This window comes from Aulonocara sp. 'chitande type north' Nkhata Bay, linkage group LG8, assembly GCF_057382095.1.
Source record: "Aulonocara sp. 'chitande type north' Nkhata Bay isolate Kocher_YH1m ecotype deep benthic linkage group LG8, A_spYH_male_GT1.1, whole genome shotgun sequence".
NCBI classification, from domain to species: Eukaryota; Metazoa; Chordata; class Actinopteri; order Cichliformes; family Cichlidae; genus Aulonocara; species Aulonocara sp. 'chitande type north' Nkhata Bay.
In genome coordinates this window covers 25,664,403-25,687,361 of record NC_141351.1, presented here as the reverse complement: position 1 = coordinate 25,687,361, position 22,959 = coordinate 25,664,403, and the positions used below count along the sequence as shown (strand labels likewise).

At 44.3% G+C, this 22,959-nt stretch overlaps 1 protein-coding gene across 2 annotated transcripts in view; it reads right to left on the bottom strand.

The window, feature by feature from the left end:
- LOC147324091 (glutamate receptor ionotropic, delta-1-like) overlaps nucleotides 1–22,959 on the bottom strand; it is a 599,369-nt gene that overhangs the window by 256,656 nt on the left and 319,754 nt on the right. For both annotated transcript variants that reach the window (XM_086304561.1, XM_086304562.1), the window contains exon 3: nucleotides 11,401–11,685. In XM_086304561.1, coding sequence (XP_086160687.1) covers nucleotides 11,401–11,685 — 285 coding nt within the window. The remainder of the gene's footprint in view (nucleotides 1–11,400; nucleotides 11,686–22,959) is intronic.

Sequence of the window (22,959 nt, the reverse complement as noted above, 5' to 3'; positions counted from 1 at the left end):
AGCTGTACGAGGAGGCCGAGACATAAATGCATCCTAACAGCGATGGGCCTCGGGCGCAGCTTTCTTCACGCTGTCTGGAGCTAATCCACCCTGTTTCCCCTCCCACTCTACCCTTTTCACCTCTCTCTAATTTACTGCGCTCTCTCTTTCCTCTCCTCGTTCCTCCCGGTAACTCCGCATTTGAATATTTTATACTTTAATCATTTTCATTTTAATCTGATTCTTTTCAGGCACTTTTGCTTGGATAGAGAGCTCAGTACTCTGGAGAGCTGCGGTTCATCTGATCATTCTTGTCAGTGATGAAACATTCATAAAATGTCAACAGAAGTGCGCAGTATGGTTCAGTCGCACGGCGCCGCGGCACAATGAAAACACGAGCCGCCATCGCCTTGAATCCACTGAAGAGGAAACACGCTGACTGTTAACGCTCACTTTCCTGCTCCGTTTGTGAAGAGCAAACACACTGTCATTCATTTACTGTTTGTACAGATGAGGCTGGTGTCATTTTACCTTCTGTTTTTAAATCAAGAGCCACATAAAGCCTGCAACACCACTGAGTGACGCTGAGTTCATGTTCTCTTTGTCTTTTTTTGTTTATTTAAATTTCAAAGCCAATAATGTATTAATCTGTCAGCCAGTGTCCCCTCAGTGGTGCTGTCATAGTTAGGTAATATTTATGTGACTAGTTCAGTGTGGGGTCATTTAGAGAGAATAAAGGACAACAAAGTCACAAAATCCACCAATCAGGAGTTACCGGGGCAATAAAGAAAAGATCTGATAACAGATGAAACCTGGTGGTCACTGTGTGGTACTGCAGGTCAAACAAAGCAGGGAGGGATTTTAATGCTGATGAGTTTCGAGGTTGTTTCGTACGGAGCCCCGCAGCGGACATGGGAGAAAAAAAAATTAAGACGGACTTTTGCAAACTCGGGTTCTCGCAAAAGTTTTAGCCGCATTCTTCGGCCTTCGACCTCCCGTTAGCTTCGAGCTAACGGGAGGTCGAGTCCTACTACAGCCGGGAGGAACACCGCTTTCCCGGCACATCGTGCCTCGACCTCCCGGTCGGCTTCGAGCCGGCGTCCGAAGAATGCGGCTAAAACTTTTGCGAGATCCCGAGTTTGTTTTGCGAGATCTCGCAAAAGTCCGTCTTAATTTTTTTTTCTCCCATGTCCCCTGCGGGGCTCCGTAGTTTCGGACACATGCAAATCATTTTCCTTTCCCACAGATTGTACACTTTCACACGTGAACCTCAGACAGTCTCCATGCTCGATGTTGTGGCTCAGAGGCCCAAGGACGAGCCTGACTTTGGACAATAATGGAGATTTACAGCACAGACAAATGAGCTACATCATACTTCTCAGTAGGATTATAGTGTTGCTGATTTTGTTTGTGTAATGGGATATGCTGATAAGAAGAAAACATAACGCCATCTGACTTATTATTTAAGTGTGCCAGTCAGCATTTTTGCTGCTGTACAGCTGCCTCGTCTTGTCTTTGCTGCAAATAAGCCGTAACATTAATGTGCAGCTTGTTCCTCTTTGCTGATCTCCATCCTGTAAATGATTACAAAGCCTGGAGAACAGCAAAGCAACACTGGAAAAGAAAAGAAGAGGTGAGTGTGCTTATTTACCCTCCCACACACACGTACGCTCTCTGGCCTCTGTCGATATCTTTATCAGCGTTTCTCTGCGGGACGGCCGTCTGTTCCGCCTGACAGCTGCCTCTGATTAGGTGTTGATGAAAAACACAGTTTCCCAGAGCGCACTGCAGCTCGGCTGTCCATCCGTGCGCTTGGCCAGCCGGTGTGCGGCCAGCGTGACATTTGGAGTCTGCAGCTTTGATGCGCCTGAGCTGCTGCGTCACGCTCAGTGAAGCCATGCAACGCCGGCCATATTGATACCCACGTAGAAGGGCAGAAATCAATCGTCCACTCTTGTGCTGTGTGTGTGTCTGTCTTTATCTCCACATCCTTTCTTCTGCCAGCAGCAGGGCTTTAGAGAACCTGCAATACCCCATTTTTCAGGTCGTTACTCTGAATTTGAGAAATAGAAACTCTGACATGTTGCACTCGTTCACCCCGTGGTGGTAAATGCTGGATAAACTCTCGAGGTCAAGGCAACTTTCAATAAGTCAGATGCTATTTGGATGCACTGGTTGAATAAATCCTAATGATTTCATTGACCTCTGACCTTTTCTTAAGCATCGCCCTCGCAGGAGTGTCAATCTCCCACAAAGTACTTCTCACTGATGAATAACCCCATGACCCTCCTCGCTCTGCAGCGGCTGGAACATGTAGTCTTTTCATCATTCCTCTGTCGATGAAGACGCTCTCCCTTTTAAAGATGCTGCTGATTAAACTCGAGCAAACATGCGTAACCGCAGAGAAGAAGTGTGAAATTCCTCAGGAGTTTAGTGGAAGCAGACGCCGTACGACGCTGGTAAAGAAATAACGCCTTCTTTCACTTTGAAGGTATCGGAGCAGAATAAAACACAGTAAAGCAGAAAGATTATTATTGTGAGGTGCTGAGGCACATGACTGACATCACTGCTGTGAAACTCGGCGTGGGGTTTAGGGCGAGCTCACCAAACTAACCATGTAGTTGCTTCCTAAAAATCTTTTCCTGTGACGAGACATTTCTGTCCTGATTGAGTGATGCTTCATCCACGGGGCCACTGTGGCCTTTACGGTCAAGCAAATGGACCAACACGGTAGGAAACAAAGCAATGAAGGACAAAACGAGGTGACATCGATTTGAAGATATGACGTCTCTGGTTGTTAGCGCCGCGGCCTCACAGGTAGAAGCTGCGGTAAATGATCAGACATGAATGATGATGTCAGATGATGACGCCTCTCTGTGTTTCATTACGTTCTGGACACCAATCATATGACCCCCTATGAACAAGCACTTTGGCGACAGTGGGGAGGAAAAACTCCCTTTTAACAGGAAGAAACTTCCAGCAGAACCAGGCTCAGGGAGGGTGAGAGAAGGATGACAGGATAAAGACATGCTGTGGAAGCGAGCCAGAGATTAACAATAACTAACGATTCACTGTCTATAAACACAGAGTGAGTGAAGAAGAAGCACTCGGTGCATCATGGGAAGCCCCCACGCCCTCACGCTGTTTGCAGTCCCCACAGCGGCTCAGACCAGACCAACTTCATTTCTGCGTTGGCTTCCAAACGTGGCCACCAGTGGAGAAGTTTAGGCTGCTGCTGCAGAGCCTTCACAGCAGCCTCAGCTTCTGGAGAAATCTCCAGCAGGGAATTCATCTGGCTCCTGACATCATGCTGGAAGCTCCGGGCTGGCCACTGCAGCTCACGATGAGGAGCAGAAGATCCCCGAGGAAGTTTTGTGGGAGGGAAGTGAAACTGTGAACACATGCCCAGCTGCACATTTGCACTGAAGCTACGAGGGAAACGATGTCAACACCGCACGGCTGCGCTAATATTTGTTTTAAGAAATGTCTCCCACACAGACTCAACTTTATTATGTGTTGATAAAACGTTGCAATTTGTAAAAACGTGCAGGGACGTTCCATTAAATTACAGGAGAATTATGCTGTAAGTCGCAGGCTGTGTTATAAAATATTAACGTAAATGTTAAGAATACGGAAATGAAGACATTGAGGAAATACAGGGGGTGAAGTATGTGCAGGTAAAATAATAACAGATAAACCAGTCTAGTTAAATATTAATGCAATAAAAACCTACAGAAAACAGCTTCAGCACTAACTTACATCAATAAATAAAAAATTAATAGGATGTAAAAAATGATTTTTAAGTGATGAAATTTGAAAACGTTGGGTGGATGCAGTTACCCAGCAGGAGCACAGGAGATGAGGATGCTGCCTGAGTGCAGTGGGATTATTAAAAACTCATCAGGAGACTAATAACCTTTAATTATTCATCTTCACTGAGATCTTCTACCTGTTTTATGTTTATTTGCTCCCCGTGTTGCAGCAGTCGTCTGTGCCCAAGAATACTCAGAAAAAGAGAGACCTGGTGCCAGGAGAATAACCTCCTCCTAAATGTCAGCAAGACTAAGGAGCTGATCGTGGACTTCACTACAAAGCAGGCGAGGAATTACAAGCCCCTCATCATCAGTGGCACGCCAGTGGAGAGAGTGGACAGTTTCCGATACCTGGGTGTCCACATCACTCAGGACCTGTCATGGTCCTGTCACATCAACACCCTGGTTAAGAAAGCTCGTCAGCGTCTCTTCTTCCTCAGAAGACTTAGAGACTTCCATCTGCCACTGAAGGTGCTCAAGAACTTCTACTCCTGCACCATCGAGAGCGTCCTGACAAACATCTGGCAAACATCTGCACCTGGTTTGGGAACAGCACCAAGCAGGACAGATGAGATCTGCAAAGGGTGGTGCGCTCGGCCGAACGCATCATTCAATCAGAGCTCCCTGACCTGCTGTCCATCTACACCAAGCGGTGCAAGTCCAAAGCTAGGAAGACTATGATGGACCTCTCCCATCCCAACAATGGACTCTTCTCACTGTTGAGGTCTGGGAAGCGCTTCCGCTCCCTTAAGGCCAAAACAGAGAGAATGAAGAGGAGCTTCTTCCCCCAGGCTATTCGGGCCCTGAACCAGGTGTAGGACTGGACTCTCCCAAACACGTCACTATAAGACTGGACTCTCCCACACGTCACCACACGCACCACCACACATTTCCTATAATCCTATAATTCCTATAATTTATAATCTTTATAATCTTTATAATCTCTTCTGCTATTTGCACATTCTTTACTGTAAATTCCTAAGTTAATTTGTAAATTTTGTAGTAAATTGTAAATATTGTAAAACTTTTCCTCTGTCATTTAATGGTCGGGCATTGTACAGCTACAAGCATTTCACCCCCATGTCATACTGTGTATGGTTGTGTGTGTGACAAATAAAATTTGAATTTGAATTTGAAAAAAACGACTCCCAGCTATCAAAAATAAAAAGTGCACGATGTCTTCTCTTTATTCTGGCTCATGAAGGGCGATTCTTCCACCACGCAGCGTCCTACCACGGCTACGTTTGTGCTGCGAGGCAGCAAACGTCTTACTTATCGCCCTTTAGGACAAAATTGCACCAGAGACGTTTTTTTGAGCTCCGAGGCTTCGGATGGATGAAAAAGTAAAAAAGCGAGGGCGGAAGGAGGCGAGCCAAGGAGCTTCTTTAATCATCATCACGGCCGACTGACAGTCCCGGACGGTCGGTGCGGACTCGGCCAGACAAGCGAACCAAAAAGCCCATCTGCTCCTCGTATCCCTCAACGATGAGCCTCTAATCTGAATAAATGGGCCTCCTCTGCTCGGCTCGCGCTCGTAATGGCCTCGCACGTCACGCAGAGCGAGGAGGAAGAGATGAAGACGAAGAGGGGTTAGTAGACTTGTGCACGTGTTCAAAGTTGGCGTCAAAACTCGTCCTCGAACTTCGACGGGGTCGTAGTCTGTTTGTTTCGCCTTTTCTCGCCTTCTTGTTCACTTCCCTCTCTGCTGGACTCGTCCTGCTTTACAGCGCTGCTCATATATTCAGGCGCGATGTTCACCAGCGAAAGACGTTACATGAAATCCATAAAAGGACAGATTTTCAGAGAAACAATGAATGGTTGAGAGAATACAGACTGACAGAAATTAGGGAGGATTAGTATCAACAGGAAAACAAGAGGATCAATACGCGTGTGTGATTAGGTCCAGAGAGCAGGCCTGTCTTTTTCCACGTGTGGCGTAGCAAACCAAATCTGCCCTCTGAAAGGACGATTACGTTTGAATGGAAAACCGATAAAAGCTGGACGGCGATGAGGAATCTGCGCACTGTGAGGAAGCACTACCGACAGAAAACAACGTACCAGCGGCTGAGCAACATTGCGGTCTGGCAAAGCTCACTGGACGTGTGGGCTGAACGTGTGCCAAGTGTCAATTCCACTTTCTTTCAGGCTCAAAAATGGCAGCGTAAACATCAATTTGCTCCGAAATCTTCTGCCAAAATCCATTTTTTCTGAAGGAACGGGCGATGATTACACGTCACGTCCTTGAATTTGCTGTTCACTCATATTTGAAGGTTTTGAAGTCACATCAGAGAGAAAGGAAAAGTCCGCACGGTCCACTTATTGATGTGGCCTCCAGCCGCTGGCCTCTTCTGAGCCTGAGCCAGAGCGCCGCTGGACGCCGCTGACCGTTCACAGCTCTGTGAGCAGCGGCTTGCGTCACTTCCAGGTGAACAGACATAAACCACAAAAGTACGAATGGATCTGTGAGCTTTTCGAATAAACTGAGCAAATAAACCTGCAAAGCCTGAAATCAGCTCATTCATCACAAAAAGTTAACTTAGAAATAAAGACACAAAACACAAAGCGTGAGGCAGACGAGACGCAGCTGAAACCTCGGGCGTGCAAACACTGAATTCAAACCCAGAAACGTCCAGCCGCTGTAACGATGATCGATATGCACACAGCCGCTCCGCACACACTCCGACGCCGCCTCGACTAATTGGTAAGCGGTGCGGTGGGATCACGCAGCGCAGCGTGTCTCCGCCACACCAAACACCGAAAACATTCAGTGTTGTCTCACTTAAAAGATCCTCCACAGGCTGTTCCCAGCTACCTTTGAAGTGAGCTCTTCACTTCCATTTAACGACTGAATAAACAGCAAACAGGCCGATTAAAGAGCTGCTGTGTCATTGACACAATTAAAGATTCATTTACAGAGGATTGTAAAGACGCTTTTATGACACTGAATCTGTGGATGGGAAACATCACACTGTCACATCTGTCAACACGTTACGTCTGAAGCCGGCAGAGCTCAGAGTGAACGTTATCATCCAGTCTAATCTTTCATGTTTCATTTACTAAAGTTTGAGCTCACAGCGCTGCCGTCTCTGCATCCTCGACATCCACAACCCGTGCACGGCCACCAAAACAGTCACACTGTGTTTATTACAAGTCTGGCCCCTATTTTGGGCCAATCAAAACTCTTACATGACGGTGACTCATCTCATCCATCTGTCGTGAAATAACTGGCTTCTCTCAGAGTGCAGTAAACATGTCTGTCGTGCAGCGCGGCGTATTAGTCAGCTGGCGAGCACCCATTCAAAGCCCGAGCCAGTTAAATAAGAGTTTGGGTCATTACAGGGTCCTCGGAAAACTGTTGTTCCCTGTAATGTTCCCAAAAAGTCTGAGAACAGCTGAATTAGTCTGCTGTTACAGTAAAGGGACAGAGCAGTGCGATTCACAGCTTTGTTCATTCTAAGAACTGCAAGAAGAATCAAATTTCCTCTGTTTTCTTTCCAAGCTGAATTTCTACAACACAAGAGAAAAAACATTTCCGCTCATTTCCAGCTCCATGCTGTTAAACTTAGAGTAGCTTTGCATGATTTCCAGCTCAAACACACCCTGACTCGTTTCACACAGGGCCTTGGTGATGGAGGCGGAGCCTTCTTTGATATCATACGGATCAGACACTGCTATCCATACTTTTCCTTCATGTCGTGGCACAGCGCTGGAGGAAGGACAGAAGCCAGCCTGTGCTATAACTTCATTAAGGCTGGAGTGGAAGCAGCAGGAATTTAAAAGCCTGGATAAACAGATTCAGCCGGCGTGGCTTGGTGCCACTACAGAGGGAGAGAAGAGTGTTTTTGCAATTTTAGCAAAGCACACCTTTACCTCCTCACGTGATGGTAGTTACAACATTCCACGTGAAATGATGCGTCTACTATCAAACATGCTTTCAAATCAGTGAAATCTGAAAGCTTCTCAAACCTTCAGAAACTCTTCGAGGAATCGTTGGGTTGGTTCAGCGAGGAGTGAAAATCCATCAGCTTCTTTCACACAGTTATCCAGCAAGTTATTAACAGGAGAACATGATGCAATTAACTGACAGCTGTCTCCCTGTGTCCTCTCTAAAGTCCAGTTTGGTAAAACAAAAACATCAATGCAGCCCGTTTGTGGTTGAATTGCGCCCATGCTTTTACTCCTTTCTCATGTCTCCAGTCCTCAAGATCTAATGGCTTTCCCAGCTTTTGCTCCCCTTGGAGCTCCGCCTTATTACATTTTGTCACATATAATGTCATCAGCCGGCGTGATCCTCGACAGCTCGTCCATTCGTTCACCTCCTGCAGCCACGGCCAAACTCTGCGCTCGGCACTGACAGCGCTGTTTTGTGAGGGAGTCCCCGCTGACCCAAGCCGGATCAGAGGTTCACTCGGAGCTCTCATCGCTCGACCTGATGCTTGTTCATATCAGAGCTGCAGGGCAGCTTCGCAGCAGAGCACGGCATCCGTTAAATCTGTCCAAAGACCGGGGCTTTTACACCCCCTGACTGTCTTCACTGTTCACAGCAAAAAGCAGAAGAAAAAAACGGAAACACCGGCACATGGCTGGTGGGATTTTGTACTCGTGGCTCTATTTCTTTCAGTTTTTTCCTTTTGTGTGGAAAACTGGAGGACCGGCCCCAACGTTACCGTTCAGGTACTTCGAGCCCCGACGATGGAGTCTGATCAGATTCATTCATCTGATTTATTCTGTTATTTGAATTCTCACATTCATTCCACTATTCAGCCAACTGCAGCAACGCGATCGGCAGAAATGACAACAACAAGCCGAACGCTGCAACATTACAGGGAGAGCAAACAAAATCATAATGAAAACATCAGAGTGCAGCGTCTTCACAAAGTGTCCGGCTGTTACGTGCGCCGTGTTTGCTTTGTGGCGCCGAGCTTTGCTGTGATATGGAAGCTATTAAAAGGAAGAGGCGGCGACAGCTCGTGCTCACTGACAACATTATAAATGATCCACTAATAGTTTTTCACGTCGTCCAGTTGCACGCGGTGCGCTAACTAATGCAGACCTTTCACTCGGAGCAACGTTCAGAGTCACAACCGTGACAGCCATGCTAAGGTTGGGGTGGTTGCACGTGTTGCAGCCTGTGACAGCTCCACGCTCTGCAGGACTTTCTGTATTGAACCCTAACCCTCCCTCCACGAGGGGAGGTGTTCCAAACCCAAAGCTGTTGGGACAAATGACTTGCAAATATCATAAAATCATATTTTATATAAAACGGAGAAAACATATTAAATCCTTAAAGTGAAAAAATTTACCGTAATTAGCTGAAAAATGTTCGTCCAGCTGTTTCTTTTTAGCACTACTTCATTTCTGCCCCCATTACATTTATTTATTTTAGATTTTACTGCTTTCATCAAATTCAGCTAATATTTTGTATGAAATATGAGTTTTCTATGTGGTGTTATAAGATCTGACGTTCATGAGATTTGGTAAGCATGGTTGTTATTTACATTTTACAAAGCGTCCCATCTTTTCTGAAGATGCAAAAGTCTGTTAAATCCATTCTTTAGTGGATCGTCTACACCAGGGTCAGCAACCTTTAGCACCCAAAGAGCCGTTTGGACCCAGTTTCCATGGAAAAGAAAACACTGTTATTGCTTTTTTCCTTTATGCTTTGTATAAACACCTAAAGTGCGTTGCTTGTCAAATCCATGAAGTGCTACAGAGAAAATTTTATTTTATTTATGTAATGAACACATTTTGAACTCTTAAAATTAAAAAGTTTAACTTAAATTATTCATAGACCAAACAAAAGCTGTAGTGAGCCGTCATGCTTGTATCACCTTTGGGATTTCGCAGCCTGTAGCGCAGCCTTGACCTGAATTTTAAAAAATAATTGGAAAAAATCACTCAACTGCTAAAAAAAAGAAAAATAAATATTTGCAAAATCTCTGAATAAATATTTATTTCACCTGGTTAATGTGTCTGTCGGGGCGTGGTCTGCAGCGCTGCTGACCACCCTGAACCTACCAAGCCAACCAATCACCATCTCTGAGGTCTGTGAAGTTTGTGTATGAGCTAATACTGCAGGTAGTTTTGAAACAGGTATTTGAGAAAGCACGCCTGCAGCTGCGTTACGCTGTGTAGCTGCACGTTTGCCTTTTGGTCTCATTCTTCACTGAGTCGCCGGTTCGTTAATAAAGGATTCAGATCCTGGCCTGCAGTTACTGATGCACTTACTCTAAATCACTCTGGATAAGAGTATCCGAGAAGCTAAATGCCTGCATCTGTCTATATCCTTATATTGTAATTGCCACCATCCTCTATTGATTACGCTCAAAAATCCATTGAGCCTAATGTGATTTCATTAAGATACAGTCCAACCGAGCCATTCCAAACAAATCCGGCGGGCAGCAGAGTCGATCTAAAAAAGTTTTTGTTCCAGCATTCTGACGCAGACACATCGAAAATCGTTTAAGTAGTCGGGAGTTATTCCTAATGGTTTTCCAATTCTATGTCGACATGCGTCCCATGTGAGTAACGGGAGGTAAATGTTAAACAAAAGCAGAGAGGCTATAGCTGAAAGCAACTTTTGGAAACAGAGTTTTGAACTGAAATCCATTTTTGTTCAGATGAACAAGGTTATTTGTGTTCTTGAAATAAAATGATACCACCGGCTATAAAGAGATCACACTCTCAAACGTTGCAGCTTGATGCTGTTTGCATTACAAAGCCCAAAAATAGATGGAGTAGCTGTGACTGCCAGAGGGAGCAATCCAGGCACGTATCACACAGTGTAAAAGAGCAGGTTACTCATCAAGGAGCCGTGGCCCCACGCTACGATACTTGGTCTGAGATAGGGCATTAAAGGATCCTCACCGCTGAAACCCAAAGGAGAAACAGGCACCCAGCAGAGTTCAAATACCAACAGCCTCATCTCAGCAGCAGCAAGAAATACAGTCAGACATCTAGAAATAAGACTACCAACAGATTCCAAGAATATAATGCAATGTTTTTGGGGAAAATTCCACTGATGTTTTAGCATTAAGGAGGAAAAATCAGCACATGAAGCTGCAAATCCCACAGCATCGAATCCATCACTGAGGGAAAAGTGCAAATCTTCTCACTGGAAGACTAAACAAGGCTTGCAGAAAGCTGAGAAAGCGAGCCAATTAAAGCTGCCACTGACGCTGGAAGTGGAGAAGTTTGATGTTCTCCACGAGGCTGCAGCTGTTCATATAACCAGCAGCGTTACCACATTTGACAGATTTCAGCAGGATCAGGATCAGTTTGATCCCAAACGAGATCACAGCTTCCAACAGTTCCATTCATGCCCCTAAACCTGGGGTGTCCAACTCCAGGCCTCGAGGGCCGGTGTCCTGCAGGTGTTAGATCTCACCCTGGGTCAGCACACCTGAATCACATGATTAGTTCATTATCAGGCCTCTGGAGAACTTCAGGACATTTAAATCAGCTGTGTTGGATCAAGGACACATCTAAATCCTGTAGGACGACGACCCTCGAGGCCTGGACTTCCCCACCCCTGCTGTAAGCTTTCTGTGTGGCTCAATCAAAGATCATTAACAGGAACTTAAAACGAGATAATCATCCGCTCACTCACCGTACTCGATGTCATAAAACACGATGAACTTCTGCCAGCGCAGCTCCTCCACCAGCGTCAGCATGACGTCGTTGAGGCGTACGGGCGGCCGGGCGGCCAGCGTGTAGCGCTGCCCGCCGGGGCTCGGGTTGAACTGGCAGGCAGTGCGAGGAGATCCTTCGCTGTTCCTCTGGATGTACAGGTGTGGGATGTGCATGGCGTCCGTCAGGGACTGCAGGGCGCTCGCTGAGGCGCAGCCAGTAGAGGTCACCAACGCCAGGATGCCCTGGTTCATCAGCTCACAGGCTGGAAGGGGGGAAGGAAAATGGAAAAGTGAGTTTTGGTAGACAAATTATAAATTATGAACTTATATATTTATAAACTGCAACATAACCAGAAACATTTGAAAATCTGGAGCAACCACAAAGGCTGCAAAGAGTCCCGCAGAAGCCCAGCTCTAATTTTAAAAAATGCCTCCACCTCTTGTTGCTTTCCGCTCTGAAAATTAGGCCACATAAATCTAGAAGAAAGCCTGACAGGTAGCACTAATGTTCACCCTGCCCTGACCTACTTTGAACTCTTAAACCTGCTTTCTGCTTTTCAGGCAGGAGAGTCGGTACGGATGATTAAACAGGCCACATATCCACTCTGCTAAGGCTAAGTTAAAGGTTAAAATTTGGCTGGCCTCACTGGCTTTACTGGCAGATTCATCGGAATCATGTGAGGACCACCCGCTCAGCTGTCCAACCATCAACCAACTGCCAATAAACCCGAGCGAATACTGCACACACTACAATATCCCGCACATAAGAATACACTAAACGTGTCAATTGGAAGTTCCTCTACAGGGTACTATATAAATTTGGCTTTCATGATATGATTATTAAAACGATACAAGCATTATATGATAATCCTACAGCCAGGATCAAAATTAATGGATGCCTATCCAACAGTTTTACCCTAAAAAGGGGCACTAGACAGGGCTGTGCATGGTCACCGTTACTTTTTGCACTATACTTGGAACCACTAGCTCAATCCATCAGGCAAAACAAGGACATTAAGGGAATTTTTATCAAAGGGACACAATATAAACTGGCTTGCTACGCGGATGACATTTTGATTTACCTTGGACACCCAACATATTCTTTACCCAAGCTGATGCAGTCATTTGAACAATACGGCCAATTATCAGGCTATAAAATTAATATAGGTAAAACCCAGCTACTCTCATACAACTACAGCCCACCAGAAGAAATAAAATGTAGTTACTCTCTGGTATGGCAAACGGAGTGTTTTAAATATTTAGGCATAAATTTACCGAAAGATCTTACAAAACTATTTGAACAGAACTACCTACCCTTATACAAAAAAATAAAGGAAGATATAGTAAGATGGAATTTAATTCCTTTCTTTAGTTTTAATTCAAGAATTGATTCTATTAAAATGAATGTATTGCCAAGATTTTTGTATCTATTTCAAACCCTACCAATAGAGATTAACCAAAGTCAATTTAATGAGTGGGATAAAATGTTATCTAGATATATATGGCAAGGTAAAAGACCAAGGGTTCGCCTTAAAACACTACAGCTGGCTAAGCAAAAGGGAGGATGGGGCCTCCCTGACCTCAGATATTATTACTTTGCAGCGCAGATGAGAGCAATAATATGCTGGTGTAACCAATCATACACTGCCCAATGGAAAACCATTGAGGAACAAATGCTGTCTATACCTATTCAGGCAACTCTAGCTGACAATAACTTACAAACCTATATAAAAAATACTGATAACATGTGGGTGAAAAGGACCCTTAAAACATGGAGAACTATTATAAAGGAATATAAACTCGAGACCAATATTACAGTTCTTAAATGGTGTGCTTACGACTCAGAGTTCAAACCTAATGAACTGGATTCTAGATTCAAGGACTGGACAGGTAAGGGCATAACAGCCCTGTGCAGTATAATGAAGGATGGAAAATTGTTCAGCTTTGACATGCTTAGAAAAACATTTTCATTAGAAAAAGAAGACTTCTATCGATATCTGCAGTTAAGGCACTATGCCGACACGAAGATGAGAAACGTAACAATGATAAACACACGCTTGATGGAACTGTTTATAAAAAGCTATAACTCAGAAACTATTGATAGAATTGTATCATGTCTCTATAAGGGTCTAATGGATTTGAAACCACATTCGACTTCATATATTAGAACAAAATGGGAGAAGGAAGGAGGGATAAAAATATTAGAGGAAGAATGGACGGCAATATGGAGGTATCAGTGGATGTGTACTAGCTCACGAAAGTGGAGGGAATTCGGCTGGAAGTGCCTAATTAGATACTTTATAACACCTTCTCAGAAGTCTCATTATGATGATAACCCCCCTGCTTGTTGGAGGAACTGTGGAAATCAAAGTGCAAATCATTACCATATTTTCTGGGACTGCTCAATCTTGAGGGATTATTGGAGAGAAATACATAATGCCTTACAGGATATCTTTAAACGTGAAATACCTCTCGAGAGTAAGACTATGTTCTTTGGATATATACCTCAGGAATGGCCTAAATATGATAAACATTTAATAAATATTTTATTGGTGGCCTGTAAAAAGAATATCACCAGAAAATGGTTATCCCCAGAGAGCCCAAACATAAGTACATGGATGGAAATCACAATGGAAATTTATAACATGGAAAAGATAACAGCTTCTGTTAACCACAAGCTGGAGAAATTTGCATCATATTGGGAAAACTGGGTCAAATATATCACGCCTCATAGGCCAGATTTTACTATTACAAACCAATAATTATGATGTATGTATATATATTTATAGGATCACCCCATACCAACACATCCGTGTTGTTTTTTTTTTTTTTTTTTCTCTTTCTTAGGTTTGTTAGTTTTGTTTTTTGTTTTTTGATTTTCGGATTATGTGATGGTTTCAATTACTTCTATCGTTATAAGTATTCTTCCCTTATGACTTGGATGTAAATTAAAATACTATTTCAGTATCTAAGGCAGATAACCTAAGTATGAAGAATGCTTACATGATGTACATACTGTGAATGCCTGCTTTTGAAACCTTAATAAAAATATGAATTAAAAAAAAAAAGAATACACTAAATGACACATTGAGAAGAAAATACAGGCTCTCATAAACCATCCTGTGAAGACACGAGCCAATCAGATCAGCACCTAGGGTTTCAGAGCCAACCCCCTCGCCTCGTCCTCCCAACCTCCAAGTACGATGAATTCATTGATGTTAATAAACTTTAAGGAAAAATGTGTTTTTTGAGTTCTTTTAAAATCCATCCATTCTCTTCTGCTTATCACCTATCCCAGCGGTGATAGGACGAAAAGCGGAGTACACCTGGACAGGTCTTCAGTCTGTCGCTGGGCTCACACAGACAGACACACTCAAACATTAACCCCACTACCTGCATGTGTCTGGACTGTGGGAGGAAGCTGGAGTAACCCACGCCAGCCAACGCTCTGGTCTGATGGTGGATTTGAACCTTCGTCAAGTTTCAGGACCATGGACAGCACGCAGGGGTTTCAGCGTGATCCATGAGCTCTATCACATAACTGTTTCTACTGTTGGACCTGATTCAGCTGCAGGCACTTTGACAGTACATGAAATATAGATCACAGATACGTGCACAACACTCCTCCGTGAAATCTGCACATCCAGTTTTCACTAAACGCCCCCAGAAGGCCGAGGGCTACACTAAAACTAAAACTCAAATCAAATAACAAGTGCATTGCAAAGATCTCTCCATGTCCTGTCGTATGATTTATTATTCGATATTGTTTCTTGACACTTTTCTTCAAGGTCTGCTTTGACATTGGGCTAACAATGAAGGTCAAAGTCCATTAAAACCAAAATGAAAATGATATCTTGAGAACTGTGGACGTCAGGCTCCCTGTGAAAGATGTGACGCTACAGTAAAGAGCATAGAAACAAAGGTTTGTCAGTCCGGTTGGTTTTATCTCTTTAAGTCCGTTGTCTTGATACAAGTCTACAGTCTTACACCAGAGCCTGTCAGTTACTGAAGCCCGTTTCCATCCTACAGACTCTTACTGCCAGACAACAGTAAGTATGTATGATGCATGTATGACATACGTTTATATTCTTTTCTGCTTGCAACGAACCGGCTGCTCCCGTCCTGTTTGTAAATGACTCACAGAGTCATGTCGTATTGAAATGAAGTTCCAGCACAAGTGTAGCAGCAGCCTCGCCCCCGGGGCTGCATGAACCTTTGACCTCTGGCTTATCACCGGGTTTGTGCAGTTGTACCACTCTCTTCATCATTTCCCTACAAACCCCGACAGAACAGGCCTCCCTATCAATCCTTCCCTTTCAGACCTCTCCCTGCATCCTCCCGTAATACATTAAGCTCTCCAAACTACATGAGCTGCCATGTTTTCTGAACGCAACATAAAATCTACTCTCTGATGCAGCAGCCACCCCCTCCAGGGACTGTGTCTTCACTAAATCTGCTGCCATCATCCGGTGCTTCCACGCTTTCTGCTGCCCTCTCCCTGCTGAAAAATGTTTGGGATCAGGACCCGTGAGGAATGAAATCCAATCGAGCGTCTGCCAGATAAACGTCCCGAGGGTTTTCATGCTAGCGCTCTTCTATGTTTCCAGGTTTGTTGAAATCTCTCAAAAAAGACTAATTTTACTCCCTAAGAAGACCTGACGCTTCATCTGAGCACAAGGACCATGTGCACCCTTCATTTATCCCCCCACTAAGACTTTGGGGAGATTAATGCAAAAGTCTCCAACTCTTCACTTCATCCACTAACACTGTCATATAATAGCTGCTTTTTTGTTGTGAAATTTCAACCTTTTTTGTCTCTTTGCTGCTGACGTGACCCCTAAAATCTGCACTGTTTCCAGTCCAGCCTCCAAACACCCGTGTAGCTCTCGCTCTCTAAGTGAAACTGTCTCATCTGAGCTCTGCTTCCTACTGAGACAGTTGCTCTCTGTATTTTTCCATCCTCAGACAGCGACACTATCGTCTCCTACCTCACCTCTCTACATTTAAAATCACCTGTTAAAAAGATGTGGAGCTCAAAAATGCTCCTTTTCCACAGTGCTGAGGCAGCACAGAGGACCCAGCTAATGGTTCCCTCTGAGCTCTTCCCCTGTTTGAACGAGGTACATCAAACCCTGTTCAGACCACAGAAGTCAGAGCAGGAGGCCAAACTGCAGACGGCACGGTTTAAGTTTCCTGAAAGCCCAGATTTCTTCAGCTTCGCATGAACTAATTTAATGTTTGCACGATGCCACAGTTAATCATCCATAACTTCATCTGTACGGCGAGTTACAAAATGAATTTCAAACTTTGACGTTTGAATAAAAGCCACACATAAAGAAAAGCAGACATGTTTGAACATACAGCACACACGTCCACACTCACAGTTTCAAACTAAGGCCCATAACAAAGGGTAAGAGCTAACCTGTAAAGATCTGTTGTTTAAAACAAATCCCAGAATCTGTGGAGGAGGAGACCCGGTTAGAGGATCGGAGGGCAGCATTTCAGACGGGTGCAGTGAGAAGCTGCACTCAGGCCCAGTGTAAAGTGCAGAAGAGTTATTTTGAGCCGTGAATCATGCAAAGCTACTTCAGGACAGTCAGCAATGAGCAGCACAGGTGCCCTTTAAGTGTTGGGATTTGTTAAACAGAGCAATAAATCATACTTAGGAGAGCATGTTGCATGAAAACAAACACTGGGGTTAAGAGAGACCGTAAATCTTGCTGGTTTGAAGGTTCATTAAAATGCGTCTCCACTTAGCATTTATATTCAGGGCAGAAATATGCCTCACCCAGAGCACACTGACTGCTGATGGCAGCTTACAGCGTTTTTTAGGAGACAGGATGTGGGAGGGGTTTAAAATGGACATCCTGTTGCAAATCAAAGCAAGAAGTCAGGATAGATAAAAGTCCATGTGGATTATTTTTGAACATATTAAGACTGCAGTGGTTTGAGAACAAGATTTTCTTTCCTATAGATGCTGCAAAGTAAAACTATGTGCTTCCTGGTGGATCTTCAGTTATTCTGACTGCTTAAAGGTGCCAGCTCCTTTCAGACGATTTATTTTCACACATACTTTCTTTGAAATGTCATCTGAAGCTACACGGAGATGTTTTCCCTCCCGCCTTCTCCTCCGACACTTAGACAGCCGTAGTTTAAACCTCTCGGAAAGCCTTGGTCTCCGGTTAGAGCCCAACTTTCTCTGCAGGAGAAGATCTGTCCAGACTGAAAGGTCAGGAGATGCTCCAAAGGGCAGCAGGCATGTTATGACTGAGCACTCACCGGGGGAAATGTGAAAAATGCTGCTGGGGTAGAAGAGCGTAAAGCACAGCCAGGTAGTCCTCCACAGAGGAAGAAAAAGGAAATGGCGTAGCAGAACAGCTGGCTGGTCACAGGGACCCTGCTTCTTAATGTTTGACGAATGAAATTTGGCTGAACTCGGGCTGAATGTCTCCGAGCTGCGAACAAACGGAGGACGGGGGAGAGATCATCAACATTCAGCCAATTTCTGCATGAAATTCATCTTTATTAACAGAACAGCGTTCAAGTCCTGCTTTGTCAGCATCCGACAGCTCGGAGAAGCGATGACGGGGCAGTAACGGCACCAACAAAATGGAAATAGTTTCCGAGATAATGAGACAAATGTCGCCGCCGTGAAAATGGAGCTAATGAACTTGCACTGAAGGATTTAGAGTGTAATCTTGTATTAAATTAGTAAATGTTTTTTTGCCAGATGAGATTGGAATTGAGCTCATAGGTCAATTTAATAAAAATAAATCAGGGCGTCCAGCACAGCGCTGAGGTCAGGTGGTCCTTAGAACTTAAGGAGCGGCTAATCCACCTGCAGGAACGTCATCGCCGCTTTCACCTGAACGCTTCGGCTCTCTCGTCAGCTTTCTGGGCAATAGTGCAGTTCAGCTTCAGTGGCTTTATTGTTGTTGGTATTTTCAGATTCATAGACACAGTGTGGTGCTGTGGAGTGCTAAACCAGGGGCCCGTTCTTATTTTTCATCAGATTTCAACACTGATTATCTGCCTGAGCGCTCTCCATCACTCCACGTGAACATATGCAGTTGTGTAGAGGTTGGAGATGTTTTGTGCAGCTGAGGGGGAATCAGCAGTGCCAAACATGTGATGTAGTCTCTTGTAAAACATCAGTTAGCACAGCTTTAAATTTATATGCAAAAAAAACAAATCCCCTGCCTCCTATCAAAATAAAAGCTCCCTTAAGCTGAGGTTCTGATCTGCGATTAAACAAAGATCCACAACAGCTGACGCGTCTCTTGTTGACGTCTCTCCACATGACAAGAACAATCACATGTTTAATGAGCCTCGGAGCATCGGGGAGTCCAATCTGCAGTCGGTCCAGCCCTGAAATCATCGAGGACCAATTAACATAATACACCAGAATGGGACTAAAAGGTTTGGAGGCTTCAGAAACACAATGCCGGTAGCTGTTGGAATAACTCACTCAGCAGCCGGAGAAAATGATTTGGGTTGCGACGTGACTCACTTGCTCTATGAGTCCACAGTGAGTCATGGTTTCATCTGTGCTAAATGAAGCCTGCACAATATTTAGCCGAAGCGACTCCCCGTGCATCCTAATGACACTTACAGAGCGACTCCTACCAGACGGCGGGAGACAAAAACCATTAGAGTCAGAGCGAGACAAAGATCTCCCTCCCTCTGCCCGTCTCCTTATTAGTGTGATTTTATCAATGCCTCGCTTTGAAATTATCTACAGGAGACAAACTCCTCTCATCCTTGAATAAGGGGGAACGGATTTAGACAAAAGTCCTGTGTTAACAGTGAGTATCCACGTATTCAGGAATGCTCACTCTGCACTTGGAAATGAATTTCTTGATGAAACACCTGGATTTTCTAAACGAGGTAGCAAACATGAGCGAGGTGGCGACGCAGGCCTGGTATGTCCGCTTGGTAACCTCGTGACGTTGACAGCGATGCATCTCATATTCCTTTCAGGACTCGTCATCATCCAAGAAATATAGAAACGTGGAAAATGTTGTATTTTAGCAGAAACTGTGATTTTTCCCTTTGCTGCCCAAAGCTAATGACCATCTCTCTGCAAAGACTAACCCGGGCCTTTATTTACTTCAACTGCAGAAAGTTACGAGCCTTTATTTGAAGTAGGATTGCAATTGATGCCGGTCGGTCTTTCTTTGTCTGTTGGATCGCTGTAATTGGTCATATGAGTCATTTTTCCACTGCAGGAACTCTATTTTTATAGAAAGGCTTATTTTGGCATTCGCTCCCACTGCCAATTTAGTTTATTGCCGTATACAAGCACAGCACATTCTCACTTCTGCAAATGAAAAGCCGTCTAGTCCTTCAGCATAAACGCGGTTTTATTGTGGGACATGTATAACGACACCGACAGAGTATCGAGGGACCGCAGGATAAAGTCAAATGGAAAGAACTGCAAAGTGTTGAAAATTGAATAAATATATTATTGGACTCAAATGTTCAGTATACTTTCCCAGCATGCACAGTTTGTGAAATATACCATAAGTTCATCAATTTTATTTTTCTGGCTTGCATTAGGAGAGCAGTATCAGTGATGGCCATCTCCCACTACCAGAAACCTGACTGATATGTCCTCCTGAGAACCAGCCTTCATTATGTTGTGCGTAGGGCTGCATGGCGCTAACGTTAACGAGCTAACCGTGCTAAGGCATTGACGCACGGTGCGATCCACGCTGACTCGCTAACAGAGATTTGCCGCGGTTATGGCGTTAACGTCATTTTAACGAGATTAATGCTGACAGCACTAGTTTTTAGTCTATATCTTTGGACTTACTTGAGTCCTGATGTATTAAATAGAAGATATCCTTGGCTTGCCATTGATGTGTTTGGTGGCGTCTTTCAGCTCCAAGGAGGAAGGAAATCACAGATTCTTTTTCCCTCGGTTCTCAGGAGGATATGACAACTTTTCTGGGACGAGGGGATGCAGCGAGGTGTTCTGCTGCTGAAACTTGGCCAAAGATAAGGTAAAAAGTTAGCTGGGGTTGATGGACTGTCCTTGTGACCCACTGTAGAGCTAAAACACCAGGTGACAGCTGCAGATGGAGGTCATCGCACTCATACAGACGTCACTGACCATTTCTCAGGCCTCCAAAAACAGAGGTGCTCACCCCAAAAACATCCGTCACGCAGTCAGGATTCGAACAGTAGTCTGAAGGGCACCGAGCTGCTAGCACAGCTGAATACATCCAGGTTACCATTCCCTGAGATGCTGTGAGACTGCTCAGGTATGTCATGTTTTATCAAGCTGATATATCCCACCAGCACGCTCGGCACATCTCAATCCCACATCACAGTAAACTGAGAAAACGAAGCTTTTCATGCTACCCTCTGATTATCGCCACTTAATTAGACCCATTTGCAAAGAGGTGGTCTAAACAGCGATTCATCTGCTTTATCAAATTATCACGGCACAAACAAAACTAACAGGTTGCCAGCATATCAAGGCTTTAACACCAGCATGATCCGAGTGCGTTTCAGCCCATAAATCACACCAAGGACATCAAATTACAGCTACTTTGGTTTCTGCGGGGCTCGAATACTTAGTTATCCCTAATACTCTGCTTTAACCTTGGACTTTAAACGTTACAGAGAGGAGTAGAAGGTCTGTAAAAAGTGTACACACTCTATCGTCAGCAGTTTTTCAATAGGAGAAGAAAAAGAGCACAACCAAAATAGACTCATTAAATGGAAATAACGAGTCCTTTGGGATAAATCAAATTTCAAATCTATCAAATTCAGGTCTTTCCCAGGAGTTTATAAGCACTGAATGAACTTGGCATGAGTTGTCATTGATACTTGTTGACTGGAGATAAAAATAGTGTCAAGAACTCATGAGCGACTTGGTTCTTGTGATATTTTGAAACAACAACAGGAAGTTGAAAACTGACTTTGGAAGTTCTGAAGCAGTCAGTGGCCTCACCGTGACCTCTGCATGTTCATCTAGTTTTGGACGTGCAGCTCTGTCATCTGCCAACTGTCACTGTGATTGTTCCCAGATAAAGTGGTATCAAGAGTGAGCACAGGACTTTTCAGAGCTTGGCGACTAAGCCATGAGTTTGGAAGTTTACCAAGTCCAAGAGGAAAACTGGGATTTACTGACCACTAGTTGCACCTCAGATATTGTGTAGATGTAAATTTTATCAGTCACGTGGGACGTTTTAGAAGAAAAGATGAAACGACTTTCTTTCCTCGCTAATACAGCAGAGGCTCATATCAGATCGCCTGCCACTCCTGAAAATCCAGCGGCTGCTTTTAATCCCACCTCCACCTTTTCAGGGTTTCTGGCTCCGTGAATTAAGACGACAGCTGGATTGTTTTTATGTTACAGGAAAACAATAGGAGGGGAAATGAGATTCATTCATGTGCCAAGTGCAGGGGCAGGGAAGCAAAGATAATCGATAGGCTTTGAAAACAGATAGCCAGACTGGCACAGCAAAACAAAAGGATTAGAACTACCAGGCAAGGCCTTATTGAACAAATCACCGGCATGAAACAAAGCAGGGAGATGAGGGGATCCACTGTTTCTTAATTACTATTTGTCCTCCTCTGCATCTTTAAATTCCCCAAACACATCATCTATTTTCTGTAAAAATATGAGTGAAAATATGTTTTGCTGGTGCTCATCAGTTCAGCGATACAGCACGAGGTATGAAGAGCGTGTTTGCACCATCTTGGCTCAAACAATTTTTCCCAAGTGTGTTTTTTAACAGACTAAATGAAAATGATTACAGTGTCTGATCAAGAATAAAAGTGGAAAAAGCAGCCCGGGTTTTATATACCTGTGTCAGAGATGGACCTCTAACTCTCAACTTGTTACCTATGGACCGTTAAAGACCTCTTTGCACCACATCTAAACATGCTGGGTTGGTACGTTCAATATTTCAGTGTGCAGGGCTTTTCTAAACAAGTAAACCAGCCGAGCACAACCAAAGCCAAAGCCTGTAATTTGTATGTGAATTATGCTTATTTCATGGTACCGTGGTCGTGTCTGTTTGTGTAGGTACTTCGCTAAAGAAAGCCAATGAACAGGAGTTTTCAACCTATGCAAATGTGTTCCCGTGTAGTCCCTCACTGAAACCTGACAGTGTGTAACTTGACTGTGTGTAGGTTAGATGCTGATTGGTTGATAAACCATCCAGAAAAGGGAATGAAGGAACGACACAAGGAACAGGAGACAGATCATTAAGTTCAAACCGAAAAAGCGCAGACAGTGCCGCTGTCAAATAAATTAAATGTAATTATATAACGACAAATCACAGCAACAGCCACCTCGAAGTGTTTTATGCTGTGAGGTAAGGCAACAGCTACACAACCCCCTGAGCGCGGGGGCTCACGACCCCCTGCAGTCGACTCTTTGTGTGTTCTAACTTTGCTCTTGTCTGCAGTCGACTGACAGACCAACCAGGAGTACCCCAACAAGGCTGCTGCCCCCACCTGGCAGCAGACGCTTTCTGCAAGTAGAACAAAGTCTTAAAGTGAGCCATCAGTTATCGTTT